This window comes from Primulina tabacum, chromosome 15 (genome assembly GCF_025594145.1).
Source record: "Primulina tabacum isolate GXHZ01 chromosome 15, ASM2559414v2, whole genome shotgun sequence".
Lineage (NCBI taxonomy): Eukaryota > Viridiplantae > Streptophyta > Magnoliopsida > Lamiales > Gesneriaceae > Primulina > Primulina tabacum.
The window spans coordinates 24,778,494-24,799,348 of NC_134564.1; the positions used below are offsets into that span (position 1 = coordinate 24,778,494).

The 20,855-nt window shown below is 38.6% G+C and overlaps 1 protein-coding gene across 6 annotated transcripts in view; it reads right to left on the reverse strand.

Annotated features, from left to right (window-relative positions):
* Nucleotides 1-3,138: 3,138 nt before the first annotated feature.
* Nucleotides 3,139-20,855, reverse strand: part of LOC142526344 (ribulose-1,5 bisphosphate carboxylase/oxygenase large subunit N-methyltransferase, chloroplastic) — a 30,474-nt gene continuing 12,757 nt past the window's right edge. For 3 of the 6 annotated variants that reach the window (XM_075630670.1, XM_075630668.1, XM_075630673.1), the window contains 8 exons: nucleotides 13,614-13,654; nucleotides 13,414-13,481; nucleotides 12,272-12,307; nucleotides 10,895-10,978; nucleotides 5,003-5,136; nucleotides 4,225-4,313; nucleotides 3,992-4,140; nucleotides 3,139-3,484 (listed from right to left, as the gene is read on the reverse strand). In XM_075630670.1, coding sequence (XP_075486785.1) covers nucleotides 3,338-3,484; nucleotides 3,992-4,140; nucleotides 4,225-4,313; nucleotides 5,003-5,136; nucleotides 10,895-10,978; nucleotides 12,272-12,307; nucleotides 13,414-13,481; nucleotides 13,614-13,654 — 748 coding nt within the window. In that variant the 3' untranslated portion in view covers nucleotides 3,139-3,337. Of the gene's footprint in view, nucleotides 3,485-3,991; nucleotides 4,141-4,224; nucleotides 4,314-4,997; nucleotides 5,137-10,894; nucleotides 10,979-12,271; nucleotides 12,308-13,413; nucleotides 13,495-13,613; nucleotides 13,655-20,855 lie in introns of all 6 variants that reach the window. The other 3 variants (XM_075630672.1, XM_075630671.1, XM_075630669.1) reach the window with 2 other exon arrangements.

Sequence of the window (20,855 nt, forward strand, 5' to 3'; positions counted from 1 at the left end):
GCTTAGGACTCCTCCAGCCCCTCAAACCCCTTATCACCCACGACCCTTACTGACCCTAGACCATCCAGACCTAGACTGGACCAGCCCAAGCCCTGGACCTTGCGCAGCGAGCCACCCAACCAAGCATAGCAGCCGCGCACTTCATGGAGCTTCCCTCACGGTTTCCTCTTTTGGCTCGAGCCACAGCGCACCCAGCCACTCTAGCCCTTGGCCCGACCCCTGTCCATCACCCTAGGACCCTTATGGACCACCTTGGCTCGCCCCCAGGCCAGCCGTGAGCCCCTCTTCTCGGCCACACCAGAAACCTGCGCGTTAACAGTCCCTTCACGCAAGGACTCTTCCCTACCCACTAGCGCGAGCCCTAGCACTCCTAGGACTCTTCCTAGGACCTAGCCATGACCCTTAGGACCCAACCTCCAGACCTGGTCGAGCCCCCAAGCCTCATGCATAAGAAACGAGTCCCTTGAACCCCAACAAGCACACACACATTTTAAAAAAAACTCTCGGCCCTTCTTTTCTTTTCTTTCACGATTGTTCCAGCTTGTTAATTACTTCACTTTTATCATGTTTTGTTCATGTTTTATTCATATTTTATCATGTATTAGGCAGCGTGTCCGTTGGATTCAAAAACGTTTTCCATAAAAGCGTAAAATCATCGTATTTTTGAAAATAAACGTTTTATCGTACAAGATATCAAACACATATATTTTTCATACATAAACAATTAAATCATGCATAATATGATTTGTATGATGTTTAAAATAGTTTAGGAATGTGCATTTGCGTTTATAACGCTTCGAATATACGATCTTCGGCGAGGGTGCGACGTTGGATGACTGGACGACGTAGAACACAAGCTTTTCTTCTCCCCAAATTTTCGAAAATACTTGGTGAGTGTGCAAGGTGTATCTCAGTTGAATGGAGGCTCAATTGGGGTGATAAAAGACATAGGTTTAGTTATTTATAATTTAATTAACAAGTTAAATGGGCTTTGATTTTGAGTTTGTAAGCTTAAGGGTAATTGAGCCTCCTTTAATCCATTAAATTGGGCCCAATAACACTTAATTAAGTAAATAATAAAAGTTTATAAAATAAGTTTCCATAAAATAATATTTTTTGATCTTTTAAAACTCCTTGTTTACCCAAAACCGGCTTCCTGGGAGAAATCGAGCTCGACTCGTAAAATAATTCGAACTCTAGAATTTTAGGGAAATTAAATCATATTTAAATCATATTAAGAAGCCTTGTCATTATTTAATGAAAAATAAATATTCTTGTTTTGGTCATCCCCGGTCTCCTTTTCTCTGCTTATTATCGAATATTCGGGTAAAATTATTTATTTCATGTAAACATGTCATATTATCATTTAATCATGCAATCATGCATTTAATCATACAATAAATATCATGCTAGCATTTAAAATCAATTAAATAAAACAATTAAGCAATTAAAATAATTTTACATGCATGTGATTTACGTAGGTTGATTTTTCGGACGTTACAAAAACGATAATAAAACTTGATCATGTTTTTCATTCAAAATATCATAAACATGCATAATATAACTTGAAATATGCAAAAAGAAAGGTCTAGAACATGCTTTTGTGTTTAAAACACTTGAAATACGATTATCGGTGAAGTGAAATGTCGGTGACAAACGGATGACGATTTCTACTTTTTTTCTCGACAAAAACAAACATTGAGATACAAGAGAGTCGGGTGACCGTTGTTGGAAGAAAGAACGAGAAAAAAAATCGAAGAACGATGGAGAAAAAAATTTGAAACTTCCTTGCAACTCTTAACTTTGTGTGTATGTGTTTCGATGTGTGTGCACGCACCAGGACTCTTTTATATGTTTTTTGTTTTTATAAATAATAAAAGATTTTTTAATAACTTAATTAATGGACTTAATCAACCCTAGTTTTTAATTAATATGTTAGACTCATTAAGATCAATAAAATCATTAAAACTCAAATTAAAATATTTTAAAAATATCTATTTCCAAAAAACTCCTTATAAAATACATAAATTCCTCACTCCGACTAATTAATTTAAATTTGACTTTAAAATGCAATAATTCTTAAATTATTAAAAATAAATATTTTCTTAACTAAAAATAAAATTTAACTTTTAATCGTCTCCGGTCTTCCGTCCCGGTCCAACCACCAATATTCTCCTAAAAATATTTAAATTATGAAAACAAACAAAACTTCACAATTAATCATTTAGTCACTCAAAATATATCATTCGTGCATCCAAAATCATTTAATTAAAATATTTTAGCAATTTAATAATTTTCATGCATACGATTTACGTAACCGGATTTTTGGACGTTACAGGCCGACATTAAGAAACAAAAGTGGAGCACTCAACTTCTTTCAAAATTTGACGACAAAAGTTAAAAGAAAAATAAGTGACAACAACAAATTATAATGAGATCTAAATTAATCTAAACCAATATATTGAGAATATAGAGAATTTTGATATTCTTGATTGGTTAAAAATAAATTCTCAACTTTATCCAATGTTAGTGACAATTGCAAGAGATGTCTTCAAAGTATGTGAAAGAATCTTTGGTCAACAAAATACTAATTTAAAACCAGAAACACTTAACATGCCAACATGCCTACAAGATTGATTTGCAGCCGAAAAAAAAATAACACTGCAGCAATCGAGGAATTTCAAAGCTCAAGCTCCGACGAAGTTCCAGAGTATTCAAAATATATATTAATAAATCGTGGTAAATTTTATATGTTCAATTGTAAAAATCAATGTTTAAGTTATTTCATTTTTATTTTTATTATTAGTCAGTATTGTTTCCACTCAAAATACTAAATAAAAAATTTCATTAATTAAAGTAATTTTATAATAAAAAATAATAAAAGCCGGACCCGGAACCGGTTTCGAACTGGTTCCGGAACCACCCGACCCGGAACCAATCGGAACTGGAAACGGAACCGGAACCGGAACCGTAAAGCATGCCTACACAAGTCTACACAGAGTCAAGTTATAAACGATATCCGATGCAATAAACTGCATTTTCTAACATCCCCCTCGCTTCTTGTTTCACATGTCAGATAATTGCAAATGTTGAGAATTTGGCTTAGGTTTATTTTAAGCAAATGTTGATAGAGATTCATTGACCCAAAATATTTTGCTATGATCGAAACACTCGAATATTTTACAAATGTGAGACATCAAATTCGTGCATGTATGTTGGGACAAAATCCAGTGAAATGAATGGACGAATGCCAACTCCAAATAAATTACCGAATTACCTGACCTGCACAAGAACGGCAATGCGTTTTGCAGCTAAGAATGAAGAGATGACATTCCTTTTATTGACCTGATAAGGTTAAACAGTAGTTCTTTAGCCATGCTGAAGCAGATGTCAAGACACGAAGCTCACCACCGAGGAGATCTTTAGCAAATTTTCTCCTCCGGACACTGTTTTCTTGCGGATAGGGAGGAGTCGGTTCTAACAACTGAATGGTTGCATTAAAAAAATCATTCCAAGTCCATTCCATATCCGCACACACAGATTAAAAGGATATCAGTCAAAGTTCAGTGAAGAAACGGTTATTCTCATTTCTAAAACTCCTATGCACTTTTTATTTCAGTCATGTTTCTTCTCAAAGGCATTTCCCCTAAAAATTTGTTCCGAAGTTGCAGATTCTGAACATCCATCTTTTATTTTTAAATCTGGCTATCCAAATGATTTTCTTTTTATGGAACACAAAAGCAGCACAGCTTATATGACAAACCGTTGAACACTAAACATATTCCCAGATTTTGAGCTTATGTCGCGGTATATCTAGACACGTGTTTTTGTTTTAAGCATTGTCAAGAATTGAGTATAGATTATGCTATCATCCTGCTCTCCTGACAACAGCACATAATGTTCCTTCTTCAAATGGTAGTGAACAGAAAAAGAAAAGTTAATCATGCAGTCTTTCTATCCCCCTAAATCATAAACTCGAACAGATTGTCACCTTTATATGAGCCTTATGTTCTTCAATTAATTGAGCCATTTTTACTAGTAAAAATTGATGTGCTTCAATTTCTCTGATCCTGTTCTCCAAAGGATATCGAGCAAGACGACCATCATTTTGTGCAGCTTCTTTAACCATGGCATTGATTTCTGGATGATGAATATTTCATTTGAACTCATAGAAGCAAAACCAATACTTCACAATAGAATGTAAAATAGAAACTTGTTCACAACCTTGCCGAGAATTTGAACTCATGACGCGACCAAATGCACGAAGAGCTTGTGGGATTCCCTTCCCCTTCTTACTTCCAGCCCTTACTTCTCTACAGAATCATTAGAAATTAGGGGTACTGTATGAGAAGATTGAAGAAAATATTAATCTTCATAAATTTATGAAAGTACATGATTCACAGTAAGTTTCTTCCATTATTTAGGAAGAGATACCCAGAGAAGGAAACAAATCTCTAAAATCTGTCTACAACAATATGTAGGATACAATCAAGGAAATAGTCAATGTAATCTACAATTATTAGTACTGAAATCCCGAAATTTCCAACCAGCATGAAACCAAAATCATTGTTTACACAAGCTTTCTAATAGACAAAAGACGTAATTTAAATCATTAAAATGATCAAGGCACTCAGATTCTTAGAAAAAGCTCGGCTCAAGGTATTTACATAAATTTCATCAGCCATAATGGTTAAAATAGTTTGACAAATGAGAAGTTTATTAGCTGATAAGAAACCAACATAATATAAAAATCCATATGCTTCTTCACATATTTTGCAACTTTATGGACAATTTTTAAAAAAATTAGAAAGCAGGGTCAAGTAGCCTACAAGTCTACTTAAAATTTCATCAAGTAGATGGAGGAACAAAGTAAATGAACTATTATATATTTTCGCAATAAACATTAATTTTAATCCATTAACTTGATATCTGTCAGAAAGGAAGAGGATTTAGTGCTTCTCGACTGTTATATTATATGAGACTCGGTGAACATGTACCCAACTTGATTCTGAAAATATTTCCATCAGAGGTAAAATCATTGATCTCTTTCGTGTTTTGTACACGATATCTTTCAAGAAGTCCCAACTTCCATGCATTAAATTGGTCATCATGAGGTATGCTAAACTCAACTAGAACCTGAAAATAACTTGTCATTTTATCAGAATATATTGAAATAGATCTAAAGACAAAACAGTGAGTAAATATCCAAATTAGAACAGTATAACTGTTGTGGTATAACTGCTAACATTTTGTTAAGTTTAAGAAAATAAGAAATAAAATGAACTTAAAAGGGATAAGTCTCGTGGTATTTTAATGGGTGCGATTTTTTTTATCGCATCATATAGGAAGAAGAAAGAGGAAACTAATGCATCAGGAAACTCGCACATACCCTTGAAAATTCATTTAATTTCTTGCTCTCTAACCTAGCATTATTCCACATTAAGAAACTCAAACCATATCGGACCTTGAAACGGGGAGTGGTGATATATCTATATATGCAAGGAAACAACTCTGCTGCCTGTCGTGTTCCCGCGTGAATGATCATGTAATGGGTCTCTTGCTAGATGAAAACGTGGAATCCATATTCCACGTTGGTTTATTAGACTTTCTTCCTTGCCGACCAATTGTATGAATAAGGGTGAGGCTCGATAGAGAGAACCTCGCGATCTCTGAATATTTGTTGATGCTGGGAAAACTTGATGATCTTTTATTCACGTTGAAAGCATATATATACAAAAGAGTTCTAGCTCATCATATCTTAAAGATGCTAACCAACAACCATATCCTAAAGATGAAAAGATAACAAATCCGATCCTAAATACCAAATCCTATCAAAATCAAATTAAACAGATAAGAACAAGAATCCTAATCCTTGGGCTTAAATCGGCCGTGCGTGTGCCTCTTGTAAACCAGAACTTTCGAACTCTCTTGTGGTGCTTGGCCCGCGATGGTGGTCGTGACATCACCCACCCCCTGAGATCGGTGTTTGTCCGCAAACACAAAAGCTGGAAAACGCTATGTGAATAATGCCACATCTTCCCACGAAACTTCTGCTGGGGACAACCCTTGCCAATGAATTAACAACTCTGTTCTCCCCTTGTGAACTCGCTGGTCGAGGATGGCTTGAGGAGCAGGTAGCTGCTCCCCCGAGGGAAGAGCAGGGAGCGTGGCCTCGCATGTTTCTGCCCCACGAAATGGTTTTAAGAATGAGATATGGAAAACTGGATGCATTTTGGCGGAATCTGGTAGTTCTAGTTTATAGGCAACTGACCCAATACGCTCTAACACCTTAAAAGGCCCATAGAATCGAGGGGATAACTTCCGATTTGCTCGTGCTGATAGACTTAAGTGGCGATATGGTTGGAGTTTCAACAAGACCATATTATTGACATTGAATTGTAATTCACAGTGATTGTTGTCATATTGCACCTTCATGCGATTTTGTGCATGCAGCAGCCGTTCTCTGACGTTCCGGAGCACCCTGTCACGAGACATTAGTGCTTGATCCACAGCCTCGAGGCGAGCTACCCCTTGACAATAAGATAAGAGACTAGGCGGCTGCCTCCCATAGATGACCTCAAACGGGGTGGTACGTAATGAAGAATGAAAACTTGTGTTGTAACAATATTCAGCCCATGCGAGCCATTCCCCCCACTTCTTCGGGTAGTCGCTTGTAAAACAACGTAAATACATCTCCAAAACTCGATTAACAGCCTCCGTTTGTCCATCAGATTGAGGGTGGTATGACGAACTGAAACAAAGTTTGGTCCCTTGCAAATGAAACAACTCTTTCCAAAATGAACTCGTGAATGTCACATCCCGATCGCTAACAATAGACTCGGGTAGGCCATGCAGTTTAAACACATAGTCAAAAAATATGCGGGCCACCGAAACAGCAGTATAAGGGTGGGCAATTGCAATAAAATGAGCGTACTTTGAGAAGCGGTCTACCACCACTAAGATCGCTAACAATAGACTCGGGTAGGCCATGCAGTTTAAACACATAGTCAAAAAATATGCGGGCCACCGAAACAGCAGTATAAGGGTGGGCAATTGCAATAAAATGAGCGTACTTTGAGAAGCGGTCTACCACCACTAAGATCACACTTTTTCCATGCGAAGAGGGGAGGCCCTCCATGAAGTCCATCGAGATATCTGCCCAGATCTGGTGAGGGATCGGTAGGGGTTGTAGGAGCCCCGCTGGTTGAAGGTGCTCAACTTTATTCCGTTGGCAAACCAAGCAAGTGGCCACGAAGTCCTTCACATGTCGTCGCATACCTGCCCAATAGAAGTCGCGATTCGCTCTTTATAATGTCTTTTGATATCCTTCATGGTACGAATTGTGTAGGGATCCAATAATTCGAGATATAAAGGGTGAAGTCTTGGGCAGAAAAATCCGCGATTTATAAAGTAAAAGTCCTTCTGCATAAGCCCAATTGGCATGGTTGGCAGCTCCTGCATTGTCCGTTATGAGCTGCTTTATTTCGTCCAAGTGTGCGTGTTCGGCTTTAATATCATCCAGAAAATCCCAAGATGGAATGGAAACAACGGTGGCGCACACCGTAGAAGATTCCCGTCGTGACAGGGCGTCCGCTACGATATTAGAACACCCAGACTTGTATTCGATGGTGAAATCAAACCCCAATAACTTGCAAAGCCAGCGTTGTTGGGATGGCGTTGCAATCCGTTGTTCTAGAAGATACTTGAGACTGTAGTGGTCGGTGCGAACGACAAAAGGTTGGCCCCAAAAATATGAGCGCCGTTAAACCCATTAGTTCTTTCTCGTAGGCTGGTAATTTTTTGTGGTGTTGAGCGAATGAATGACTGAAAAAAGCTATTGGGCATCCGTCTTGCTGAAGTACTGCCCCAATACCCGAGTTCGAAGCATCACATTCCACAACAAAGGGCTTTGAAAAATTCGGAAGGGTGAGAACCAGGGTCATAGTGAGGGCCTTTTTTAGTTTCTCAAATGCCGTTGTGGATTCCGAGGACCACTTGAAGGAATTTTTCCGAAGCAGAGAGGTCAGCGGTGCAGCAATCAATCCGTAGTCCTTGACAAAACGACGATAATATCCCGTCAGACCGAGTAACCCCCGTAAAGCTGTTGGTGAGGTTGGTTGTGGCCATTCGGCGATGGCCTCGATCTTGGACATATCAACCTTAGCCCCTGACTGTGAAATCACATGTCCCAAGTACGCGACTTCCTGTTGAGCAAAGAAACATTTGGAGCGTTTTAAGAAAAGCTGGTGTTGCTGCAGTGTAGTGAGTACTATGTGCAAGTGATGTAAATGACTCTCCCATGTAGGACTATAAATCAAGATATCGTCAAAAAACACGAGAACAAATTTCCATAGATACGCCTGGAAAACATAGTTCATAAGAGCCTGAAACTGTGGCGGGCGCGTTGGTGAGACCGAATAGCATAACCAATAATTCGTAGTGCCCATGGTGTGTTCGGAATGCTGTCAAGTGAATGCTTCCGGGATCCATGCGAATCTGGTGATACCCTGCTCGTAAATCTAGTTTTGTAAAGAAAGAAGCGCCAAATAGTTCGTCCAATAATTCCTTGATGATGGGTATTGGGAACTTATCCTTGACTGTTTTAGCGTTTAGAGCCCAGTAATCCACACAAAACTGCCAAGTTTTATCTGCCTTAGGAACTAGGATGACTGGTGAGGAGAAGGGAGATGTACTATGTCGAATAAATCCCTTTGATAACATCTCGGTACATTGCTTCTCAATTTCATCCTTCTGGGAATGTGCATAGCGATAAGGGCGGACCGCAATTGGGCTCGTTCCGTATTCCAGAATGATTTTGTGCTTGAAATTGCGGAGGTGGGGTAGGCCCGAAGGCTCCGCAAAAAATGCTGAAAATCCTAGGAGAAGACCGTGTAGATCATGTTCCCTTCCCTGTTGTACTTGCATGGTAGCGAGATGACCACTTGATCTAGGGTGGTCCTTGGTGTATCCTTGTAGAATAACTGTCCGCCCATGGGACACAAAACGCATACACATTTTGGCGAAGTCCCATTGAATGGGTCCAAATAGTTGGAGCCAATTGACCCCTAGAATCGCCCCAAAACCACCCAAGGGAATAATAACGAAATCGAGGCAAAATTTATATTCTCCCAATCTTAGAACCACGTTGTGACAAACTCCCGCACAGGGAATCCGTCGCCCATTTGCCACCAAGACCCGAAGAGTAGCCTTGGTTTCCATTGAGAGCCCCAAACTCTGAGCCAATGATTTATCCAGAAAACAATGTCTGCTGCCAGAATCAATTAAGACGATGAGTGACTTGTGCGAGATTGACCCCTTGATTTGCATGGTTTGTGCCCCCTGTGTTCCCGTTAAAGTATGAATTGAAACCGCTGGCTCTTCTTCATCGACAGGGGGGTTTTGGTCATCTCTCTGTGTTGCATCATCCACTGTTTCTATCCAGAACAACCTCTTACAGCGATGCCCGGGAAGATATAATTCATCGCAATTATAACACAGTCCTTTCGCCTTACGTTCTTCCATCTCGGAGCGATTTAATCGCCGGATAAACGGACCCGTTGATTGTTGGACAGTAGTGCGGCGGTTAGTGGCCGTGGTATGGAATGGACGCGCACCAGAGCGCACGTCACATAACCTTGCGAGGCGCATGGCTCTTGGTAAGTCCAGGGGAAGATGGATGAGGACTTCTGCTGCAATACCCTCATGTAGTCCGCTAATAAAAAGTTCCACCAGCTGGTCTTGTGATAGGTTGGTCGTCCTCGCCATTAAGTGTTCAAATTTCTTCTGATAATCTTCCACGGAACTCGTCTGTCTTAATTTAGATAGTTCTCCCAATTTAGTGCAGCGTAGGATTGAGCCGAAACGTAAGTGGCATTGCTCCTTGAAGTCATTCCAAGTCATGTTGGGGCTGTTCTCTTCTACCTTCAAGAACCATAATTGCGCATCTCCCTCCAAGTGAAACGCTGCGATCCCTACTCGGTCGTGGACGGGTGTGTTTTGATGGCGAAAAAGAAATTCACAGTGGGTGAGCCACCCCAGCAGGTCCAGCCGTGTATAGCGCTACCCTCCGAAAAAAATTTCTCTTCTATCGGGTCCGCCACGTCGAGAATCGCTTGAGCCCTTCGCGTTACTGTCTATGTCGTTATTTTGAATTGATTCTGTTCGAACAGCCGCCAATGGAGAGGGATAGCTCTTCTAGTTGTTCTCGAAACCCTTGCTGAATCAGGTCATGTGCCTTCTTGTCCTCTATGTACATTTTCATGAATGCATCCAGTTGTTTCGAGATGGCCGAGTCACCCATTACACCCCGCTCTGATACCACTATGTCGTGTTCCTGCGTAAATGATCGTGTAATGGGTCTCTTGCTAGATGAAATCGTGGAATCCAGATTCCACGTTGGTTTATTAGACTTTCTTCCTTGCCGACCAATTGTATGAATAAGAAGGGTGAGGCTAGATAGAGAGAACCTCGCGATCTCTGAATATTTGTTGATGCTGGGAAAACTTGATGATCTTCTATTCACGTTGAAAGCATATATATACAAAAGAGTCCTAGCTCATCGTATCTTAAAGATGCTAACCAACAACCATATCCTAAAGATGAAAAGATAACAAATCCGATCCTAAATGCCAAATCCGATCAAAATCAAATTAAACAGATAAGAAAAAGAATCCTAATCCTTGGGCTTAAATCGGTCCGTGCGTGTGCCTCTTGTAAACCAGAACTTTCGGACTCTCTTGTGGTGCTTGGCCCGCGATGGTGGTCGTGACACTGCCATACAAATTTAAGAACAAACTAATGTAAACGAGAAAAAATAATATGTCAAGTACCTCATACAAATTACGAATATAAACTTTTCTTTTATACTTAATAATCAATAAAAATTTAGGGTAACCTGATCGTAAATGTTGTGAGGAACAGTGAAGCCAAAATCCAACAGGAGGGTAGCATTTGAAAATCTACCATATCTTATCAGAATCTGCGTGCAACATTTTGTCAGTTATAACTAAGAGAGTTGATTTACAGTATTAATAACAGCAGGTGAAAGTTTTTTAACAAACACCACACCATAGAATTTCCATGGGAGTAAAATTCAAGCACTGTGTAGAGAATAAAGAGTACAATATTGCATCAAACTTTAAGAGAGACTCGAGAAAACTTTTCAAACTGATTTGTTAAATGACAACGATATCAAGAAAAATATACTATTAGAATGGTCAATCTAAAATCTTAGAGTTATCGGGCATTTTCGGTTTATCAAAATATAATTCTAAGAACCAAGTTTTGTAGCATTCAGCTACTTTAAAAATAAGCATTTAAATGTAATTTTTTTCAATATCAAATCTCATGGAAAAAAAAAGATCAACTCCTAATGATTCTTAGATAGAGGTATGTCAAAGTTACGTTTATTTTAGAATTTGGAATACATTTTATTTGGCAGTGGGCCTGTTTACCTTTCTTAGACTTTGTGATGCCGGTTTTGTTCAAATACAGCCGATATATTGTCCATTTGCTGTTCATCTTTAATAAGATTGTTAACTGTGTCTCAACAGTAAGCTTAACCCATGGGTCACCATAGTAGTGTTAGGTAAAATTGGGGCCCACGCTGAATAAAAAATTCAGAAAATTGGAATCCCACATCGGAATTTTTTTCAATGTTGGCTTAGAAATTTGTTATAAATTGAGCCTTCCTTTTTTGCTTTTAGTATTCCAAAATCAAAAGCTTTTCAGCTTTGATAAAAAAGAGTGTATAGAAAAAAGAGACTATTTTTTTCTTGAGTGCGGGAATTCTCTTGTGTGAGTTAGAGAAATTATTTTCTCGGTATACTCGGGGTTTGAGAGTGAGAAATATTGAGTGTGTTGGTGTATACACTTGTTGTAATATTTCTTCCAGTTATAAAAGTTGCAGTGCTCCGTGGACGTAGCCTATCTTGGGTGAACCAAGTAAATCTTTGTGTTCTTGTTGGTTATTTTATTCTGCAAGTTTTTTTGGGTACTATATTATCATCGTGATCGGCATCACTTCGGTATAATTTCCCAACAAGTAGCACAAGTACAGTTTTTACAGAGAAAGAGCTGGGTAAACTGAAAAAAAGTGACAAACTGGGTAAACTGAAAAAAAGTGACAAACAGCTCAATCCATCATCTTCAATTTGCATGTCAATAGATTAACTAATAAATGAACCACGTAGATCTGGCCCTAAAAGAACAGTTAAATTCATAAAAGCTTGCAATTTAATTTAGATGCAACAGCAATATGCTTAAGATGGACCTGATCACCTGGAGCATAGTCACGATCAGCTAAAACCTGTAAGGGAATAATGAAGACGCTCAATATGGAAGCCAACCCAAGCACTTTAAATATGATTATAACAAGTTAAAGTATGAACATGGTGAACATGTTCATGATTGCTAAAACTGAAAGTGAACCCTTACATGCCTAGTGACTTTGGTGGAGAATTTAGAATAGTAATGAACTTTTACATGTTTTCTGAAAGAACTGAAGAATAAGGAAATCCAGTAAATGATTTGTTGGAAATAAAAATGCCCGACAGAGTATCACTTGAAGACCACTACTTGAGGGTCAATAAAGGAGATGGCAATAAAAAGATAAAGTATATGAGAAACAAAATATATGGAGGGCCTATCACAAAAGCGCTTTGCATTTCCATGCTGCAAGAGATAGCCGTGTAGATTGACCATGACATGATTAAATTAATCCACTTAATACAAGCCAAATGAAATCAAGGATGTACATATTTGTAATAGCAGTGTGACTAGAACCAATGTGAACAAAGATACAGCATGTACATGAACACGTGCGTAAAGTCGTAGGCAGATGCAAGCACATTTCTATATATATGTGGATAAAGAAATTATAACATGTGTCTGTTGCTGACTTGCTATCCTTCAGCTCCATAATACATTTTGTTTTAAAGATAGTGCTGACATCCATTTCTAGCATGGGGCACTGGATAGGTTTGAATATCCAGTTGGATGTTTACAAAAAAGTATATTTAATTATGTGCCATAATGCCGCAAGAGAATTGTACTCGTTCGGAGCTTCTACTTTACAAAAAAGATGTAAAAAATTTATAAAACTATGAGCCTGTTGAATTTATAAAATTAAGATGAAAGCAACATAATCAAAGAGATGTAAGAGCAAAGAATAGAACAGAAAATGCAATGCATAATAATGAAACTATAAGCTCCAATGATCTATATGGCAATTTTATTTCATAACTACATTTTTCATCATTACTCAATTCAATAAATCCCAAAAAGGGCGCATGGAACTTTCCAATCCCTTTCTATATGGTTTAACAACTGTTTCCTTTTTGTGAGTGCATAAAATGATTTTTGAGCATGTGCTAGTGGTGAGAAGCGATGTGGACAAGTGATAAAAAAACATACCTCTGAATGTTGTTTAAGTTCATCGCTCAATACATATGCTTCTGAAGTTCCATCGTGGTTGAGAAAATCTGCAAATGGAATCTGAAAAATACTTTGGCCTCAAATACTTAATATAACCATCACGCATCAGATAATTCTTTCAATTAACATCATGGAACAGATAGAATCATAGAACTCATGAGAAATTAAATAAAAGATACCAAGGATACACCCCTTGAGCTTTCCCATGCACGAGATGTAACTGACATGTAGAGAAAGAATTATCACAAGAAGTATTTAGATATGAAAAAATGCAATACCACCACACGGTCAACTTAAATGATAAGCCATGCAACAGAGTAGTGTAAACAACATTCCAATTTTAACGTCAGAACTGAATTCCTGCCATCTACGCTGGCAATCAACACATAAAAACCAGCTGTGAGGGTAAACAACGGAGCAGGTCCTAGACCATGCAACACAAGTTTCATATATTAACAAGTCATTTTATCACAAGAAAAGTGATATTCAGCCAAATACCCAAGTGGTTGAGGCAGAAATTAAGAATGCAAAATAGCTGAGCGTTTAGCAGCTACTAACAAATGAGTGCATTGGATTTTGCAGTAGTAAATACCAGTCAAGCAAGCCCAATATTATAGGATAGATAGCAAAGAAGTAACCCCAGATAATTGCTCATGGCTGATGTATTGTAGAACTATGAAAGAGCATGGGGTGGGTTTCAGCCAGTAACTACACATTCATACCACTAAGAACTGAATATGTTTGTACCATATAGCTTCTTTGATAACTCATCAGAAATTTAGAACTTAATCTTAAACCATCTCACAGCGTACTATAGTTAAAATCCTAAGAATTCAGAGAACGAGATTAAGTGTAAAATGAAGAGATAAAAATACGAGATTATTCACCAAAAAGGCAAACCAAAAGACAGAAGTGATTTAATCCCAGGACAAATAACAAAATATTTTGTTTGCAGTATTATGCTTAATTTTCAAATTAATAGTCAAGGCCTTAAAAAACTAATATTATGTGACCTTGCCACCAAAAGTGTTCTAGTCTAGCCGATAGAAGTTGATCGTATGTGAACTAATGACGTCAGCTATGCTAGATGTTTATTATATTTCTATTAAATAATACCTTCAAATATTTATATCAAAATATTACTCTTTCATTCTATGTTCAATGTTCTTCTAGGGCTAACAATAATAGGTCAGTTTTCTGTAAACAAAGAAAATTCCTTGTCTGGGCAGAAACATTCAAGTTTTACAAGTTCAGTCGGTATTGTAGAAGAATAATATTTATTTATTATTTAGATTTGATTAGATTTAGGTTATTCTGTTTCCTTAGTTTGTTATTGTGTTTCCTTAGTTATTTAGATTTGATTAGATTTAGGTTATTCTGTTTCCTTAGTTTGTTATTCTGTTTCCTTAGTTGATGGGATCACATCAACTATATATAGTTGGACTGTATATTGTTATTGGAAGATAATAAGAAAAACAGTCTGTATTGCTTCATGGTATCAGAGCCGATCTCGGTACCCTAGCCGCCTCTTTTCTTTCTTATTCGTCCGGCAGAAGCCGTCCATAGCCGCCTCTTTTCTTTCTTATTCGTCCGGCAGAAGCCGTCCATAGCCGCCTCTTTTCATTCTTATTAGTACGGCAGCCCTCATCCCTTCTTCGACCTTAGTCGTTCAGCCATACGCATGACTAAATACGGCACTAACTACGGCATGACATCAAATGCATCTTCCTCGGAAGTCACTTCCTCCAAAGTCAATTCCCCAATCTCCTCCATCCCTGACTTCTCCTCTAATATTGTTACAAACCACAAACTCCATGGCCAGAATTATCTTCATTGGTCACAATCTGTGTTCATGTATATTTGCGGTAGAGGGAAAGATGGACATCTCACGGGTGAAACTGCGGCTCCGCAGACTACAGATCCCAAACACCAATCTTGGAAGATTGATGATCACCTTGTTATGTCTTGGCTGATAAATTCCATGGCTACTGAAGTTGAAGACAGTTTCCTACTTCACAAACAGCCAAGGACATATGGGAAGCGGCACTTGAAACATACTCAAGCACAGAAAATACCTCTGAACTACTTGAGGTTGAGACGAGACTGTATGATCTTAAACAAGGGGATATGAGCGTTACTCAATACTATAACACTCTCACACGCTACTGGCTGCAACTAGACCTATACGAAGTATATTCTTGGAAGTGTGTTGATGATTCTGCACTGTATAAGAAGATTGTTGAGCAGAAAAGGACAGTTCGATTTCTCCTTGGCCTAAATAGAGACCTAGATGAACTCAGGGGGAGAGTCATGGGAATCAAGCCATTTCCTAACCTTAGAGAGGCCTTTGCAGAAGTTAGGAGAGAGGAAAGTAGGAAAAGGTTGATGTTAACAGAAAGTAAATCCGGAGTGGAAAGCTCAGCTTTATTCACCCACAATTCCTCTCAACCCAATAGGTCTGGCAAGGGACGGCCCTGGTGTGACCATTGCAAGAAACTGGATCATGTCAAGGCTACTTGCTGGAAATTACACGGCAAACCAGTAGATTGGAAGTCATCCAACACTCGGGTTGAGAGAGAAACCCGTGCAAATAATGCCACCACCACAGAGATTAGTACCGAGGGTAGTCCTTTCACTAGAGAGCAAATAGAGGCACTGCAGAAAATGCTAAATCAAACATTGAGCCCCCGACAACCATCCCAAGCACCTGCCGAGTCACACACGGTGCTTCTTGCACACCAAGGTATCATGCCCTACGCTCATATTGTCAAAAATAAATCCTTGCAGCCATGGATAATCGACTCCGGGGCCTCAGATCACATGACTGGAGACTCCAGCCTCCTAAAAAATTATCAGCCGTGCACGAATAATTCTGGAGTCCGAATAGCTGATGGCTCTTTATCACCTGTGGCAGGATTAGGATCAATTCAATTGACAAAGGACCTTCAACTTTCTTATGTTCTTTATGTTCCAAAATTGAATTGTAATTTGATTTCTATCAGCCGACTTACGCGGGATCTTAACTGTGTGACTAAGTTATATTCCAATCTTTGTGATTTTCAGGCAGTGGATTCGGGGAAGGTGATTGGCAGTGCTGAGATGCATGATGGCCTGTATTTGCTCAAAGGAAATAATCTCCTCAGTAGACAAGTTCACTCACCGGGCCTTGGTCCTACATCAAATTCAGTCAAGTGTTTCCCAAATTCTGTGTCTTTTTCTAATTTAGCGTCTGTTGAAAGCCAAGTTATGTTATGGCATCTTCGCCTTGGTCATCCTAACTTTGATTATATAGGAAAGTTGTTCCCCCATCTATTCATTAATAAAAGTTCAAGCGTTTACCAATGTGAATTTTGTCAACTTGCTAAACATACAAGAAGTATCTATCCAAGCTTACAATACAAACCTTCATCTCCATTCTCTATAATTCATAGTGATATCTGGGGACCCGCACGCGTCAAGAATATTAATGGGGCTAGGTGGTTTGTTACATTCATAGATGATCACACAAGAATTACTTGGACCTTTCTCATGAAGGAAAAATCAGAAACATCCATGATCTTCCAAACCTTTCACACCATGATATCCACTCAATTCCAGAGCAAGATCAAAGTTCTTAAGACTGATAATGCTAAGGATTACTTCAACTCTGTCCTTGGATCTTATTTTTCCAAACACGGTATCATTCACATAAGTTCTTGTGTGGATACCCCACAACAAAATGGAGTGGCGGAAAGGAAAAATAGACACTTACTCGAAGTTGCCCGTGCTATCATGTTCACCAACAATGTCCCTAAGTATTTATGGGGAGAGGCCATTCTTACTGCAACTTACCTCATCAATAGGATGCCAAGCCGAGTCTTAAAATTTCAAACCCCCCGTAAGACACTTCTCAATGCATATCCTCACATTCAGTCCTTTTCTTCATATCTACCACTCAAAATCTTAGGATGTTCTTCCTTTGTTCACATTCACCAACATCATCGCACTAAATTCGATCCAAGATATCTAAAGTGTATATTTATTGGATACTCCTCCAACCAAAAAGGTTACAAGTGTTACTCTCCAATCACTCGAAGAGTATACAACATCATGAATGTAACATTCTTTGAACATCAGCCCTACTTCTCCAAATCCGACTTTCAGGGGGAAACCCGGACTTCGGATCCTTTCCTAGATATCAATGATTTACCAGCCCAACAAATACCCGCTCCTGTGTATCTTCTCGAGCCTGAAATAGTTCCAGCACCAGCCCAACAAATGTCCACTTCTGTGTCCATACCTAGGCCTGAAATAGTTCCAACCTTGGCTACTCCTACTACTGAAACTGCTCCACCTGATCTAAAACAACCACAAGTCGACACTCACAACTCCGAACTACGTGTCTATAGAAGGAGAAAACACATCGAGCATATACAGGACATCATTCCAACTCAGAATTCTCAATCATCAGCACCAGACTCTCCTGCCCATGATGATTATATGATTGATGATTTGGATCAGCCAATCGCCCACCGGAAAGGCGTTAGAGGGTGCACTAATCATCCTATTGAGAAGCATGTTGCCTATGGGAAGTTGCTGCCTACTTACAGAACATTTATTTCAACACTTGACAGCATACAAGTGCCTAATTCTGTACAGGAAGCTCTAAGGATTCCAGCATGGAAGAAGGCAGTTGAAGAAGAGTTTAAGGCTTTAGAAATGAACAAGACATGGACTCTTGTAGAGCTGCCACATGGCAAAAACCCAGTTGGTTGTAAGTGGGTATTCACAGTACAATACAAAGCAGATGGCAGTGTTGAAAGATTCAAGGCTAGACTTGTGGCCAAAGGTTTCACGCAGTCATATGGGATTGACTACCAGGAGACATTTGCTCCAGTTGCCAAACTCAACACAGTTCGAGTTTTACTCTCTCTTGCAGTGAATCTGGATTGGCCTCTTCACCAACTTGATGTAAAAAATGCCTTTCTGAATGGGGATTTAGAGGAAGAAGTTTATATGACTATCCCTCCAGGGATGGAAACCAAGCCAAACAGCAGGTTAGTATGTAAATTTAAAAAGTCCTTGTATGGCCTGAAGCAGTCACCACGAGCTTGGTTTGATAGGTTTGCTAAGGTTGTAATCGCTAATGAGTATCACCAGTGTCAGGCAGATCATACATTGTTCGTAAAAAGCAAACCAGGAGGGAAAATTGCTATTCTCATAGTATCTGTCGATGATATCATACTGACAGGAGATGATTCAGAGGAAATTATCAGTCTCAAAAATATGTTGGCTGCGGAGTTTGATATCAAGGACCTTGGGAACATGAAGTATTTTCTAGGAATGGAAGTGGCTCGTTCCAAAGAAGGAATTATCATATCCCAAAGAAAATATATACTAGATTTGTTAAGTGAAACAGGTTTACTTGGATGCAAACCTGTTGACACGCCTATGGATCCTAATAAGAAGATGATCAGGAGTGAGGACAGCAGCCTTGTGGATAAAGGAAGGTATCAGAGACTAGTTGGTAAGCTCATCTATCTATCTCATACTAGACCTGACATTGCATACTCTGTCAGTGTAGTAAGTCAACACATGAATGATCCAAATGAGGATCATATGGAAGCAGTGATTCGAATTTTGAAATACCTGAAGATGACTCCAGGACACGGTCTTCTATTTAGAAAGTCTAAAAATCGGGATATAGAAATATACACCGATGCTAGTTGGGCAGGAGAACTAACAGATAGAAGATCAATCACTGGTTATTGTTCATATGTTTGGGGTAACCTTGTGACGTGGAGAAGCAAAACGCAAGCTATTATTTCTCGCAGTAGTGCTGAATCAGAGTACCGTGCCTTGGCATTAGGAATTTGTGAAGGAATGTGGCTTCAAAGGCTGTTAAAAGAGCTCAAGGTGCAGACACAAGACAAAGTAAAGATGTTTTGTGACAGTCAAGCTGCCATCAGTATAGCCAAGAATCATGTCCATCATGACAGGACTAAACATATTGAGATCGATAGACATTTCATATCAGAAAAGGTGAACAATGAAATTGTTCAACTCAGTTATGTTCCAACACGACAGCAGATTGCTGATATTCTCACCAAAGCACTTCCAAGAGCTGCTTTCAATGAATTAAACTCCAAGCTTGGTTTGCATAATATATACAACCCCCAGCTTGAGGGGGAGTGTAGAAGAATAATATTTATTTATTATTTAGATTTGATTAGATTTAGGTTATTCTGTTTCCTTAGTTTGTTATTCTGTTTCCTTAGTTATTTAGATTTGATTTGATTTAGGTTATTTTGTTTCCTTATTTTGTTATTCTGTTTCCTTAGTTGATGGGATCACATCAACTATATATAGTTGGACTGTATATTGTTATTGGAAGATAATAAGAAAAACAGTCTGTATTGCTTCAGGTATCTTGTCATTTGGTTCATGTTTTTCAGATGAATAGGTGGGGAGAATTGGGTTTACCCTCTTCTATTAGCAAGTTCTGTTGGCACTTATAGTATTGTCAGTTGGCTGATTGCTTCAGATTATACAACAAACAATACAAGGAGAAATAATTCTCTTATTTCTTATTCTTTAAAGTCATGGATTAGTACACTTTATATAGATCAAACGATTAAAATCAAATCCCACTAAATTTGGAAAATATCCTATCGTACCAATAATATAGTATCATAGTTCAAAATTGAGCCTATCAAATCCTAACTACTTCGACACTCCTCCTCAAGTTGGTGTGAAAATATCCATCATCCCCAACTTGCTCACTTGTTCTTCAAAGGTTTGTTTGGATAGGCCCTTAGCCAGGATATCTGCAACTTGTAATAGTCTTGGAAAAAAAGGAATACAGATAACTCTTTCTTCAAGTTTATCTTTTATGAAATGCTTGTCAATTTCGATATGCTTTGTTCCCTCGTGAAGACCAGGGTTGTGAACGATGCTAATGGTTGCTTTGTTGTCACAGTACAGCTTGGTGGGAAACTTCATAATCATTTTTAGGCGTGTAGAAAAACTTGCCTTCAACGAATGTTGCATCCATGGAGATAAAAAAAATTTTGGTAACAAGGTCAAAACACATGTATCCCCGTTGGTTGGCAGGATACCCAACAAAGATACATTTTCATGCCTTTGGGTCCAGTTTCAAGATACCAGGATCAAAGTTATGAACAAACGCTATACTATCAAATATTTTCAGAAGGATTTTAGTTAGAAAGCGTGTATTGGGAAAAAAAATTGGAATATATTCACGGGGTTTTAAATTCAAAATCCTAAATGGTAGTCTATTTATCAAATAGGTGGTTGTTGAACTGCTTCTCCCCAAAGATACTTAGGCACTATAGTTTCAAAACTAATTGCTCGAGAAACTTCAAGGAGGTTTGTTTTATAGTTCAACCACACCATTTTATTGAGTTGTATGGGGACAGGAG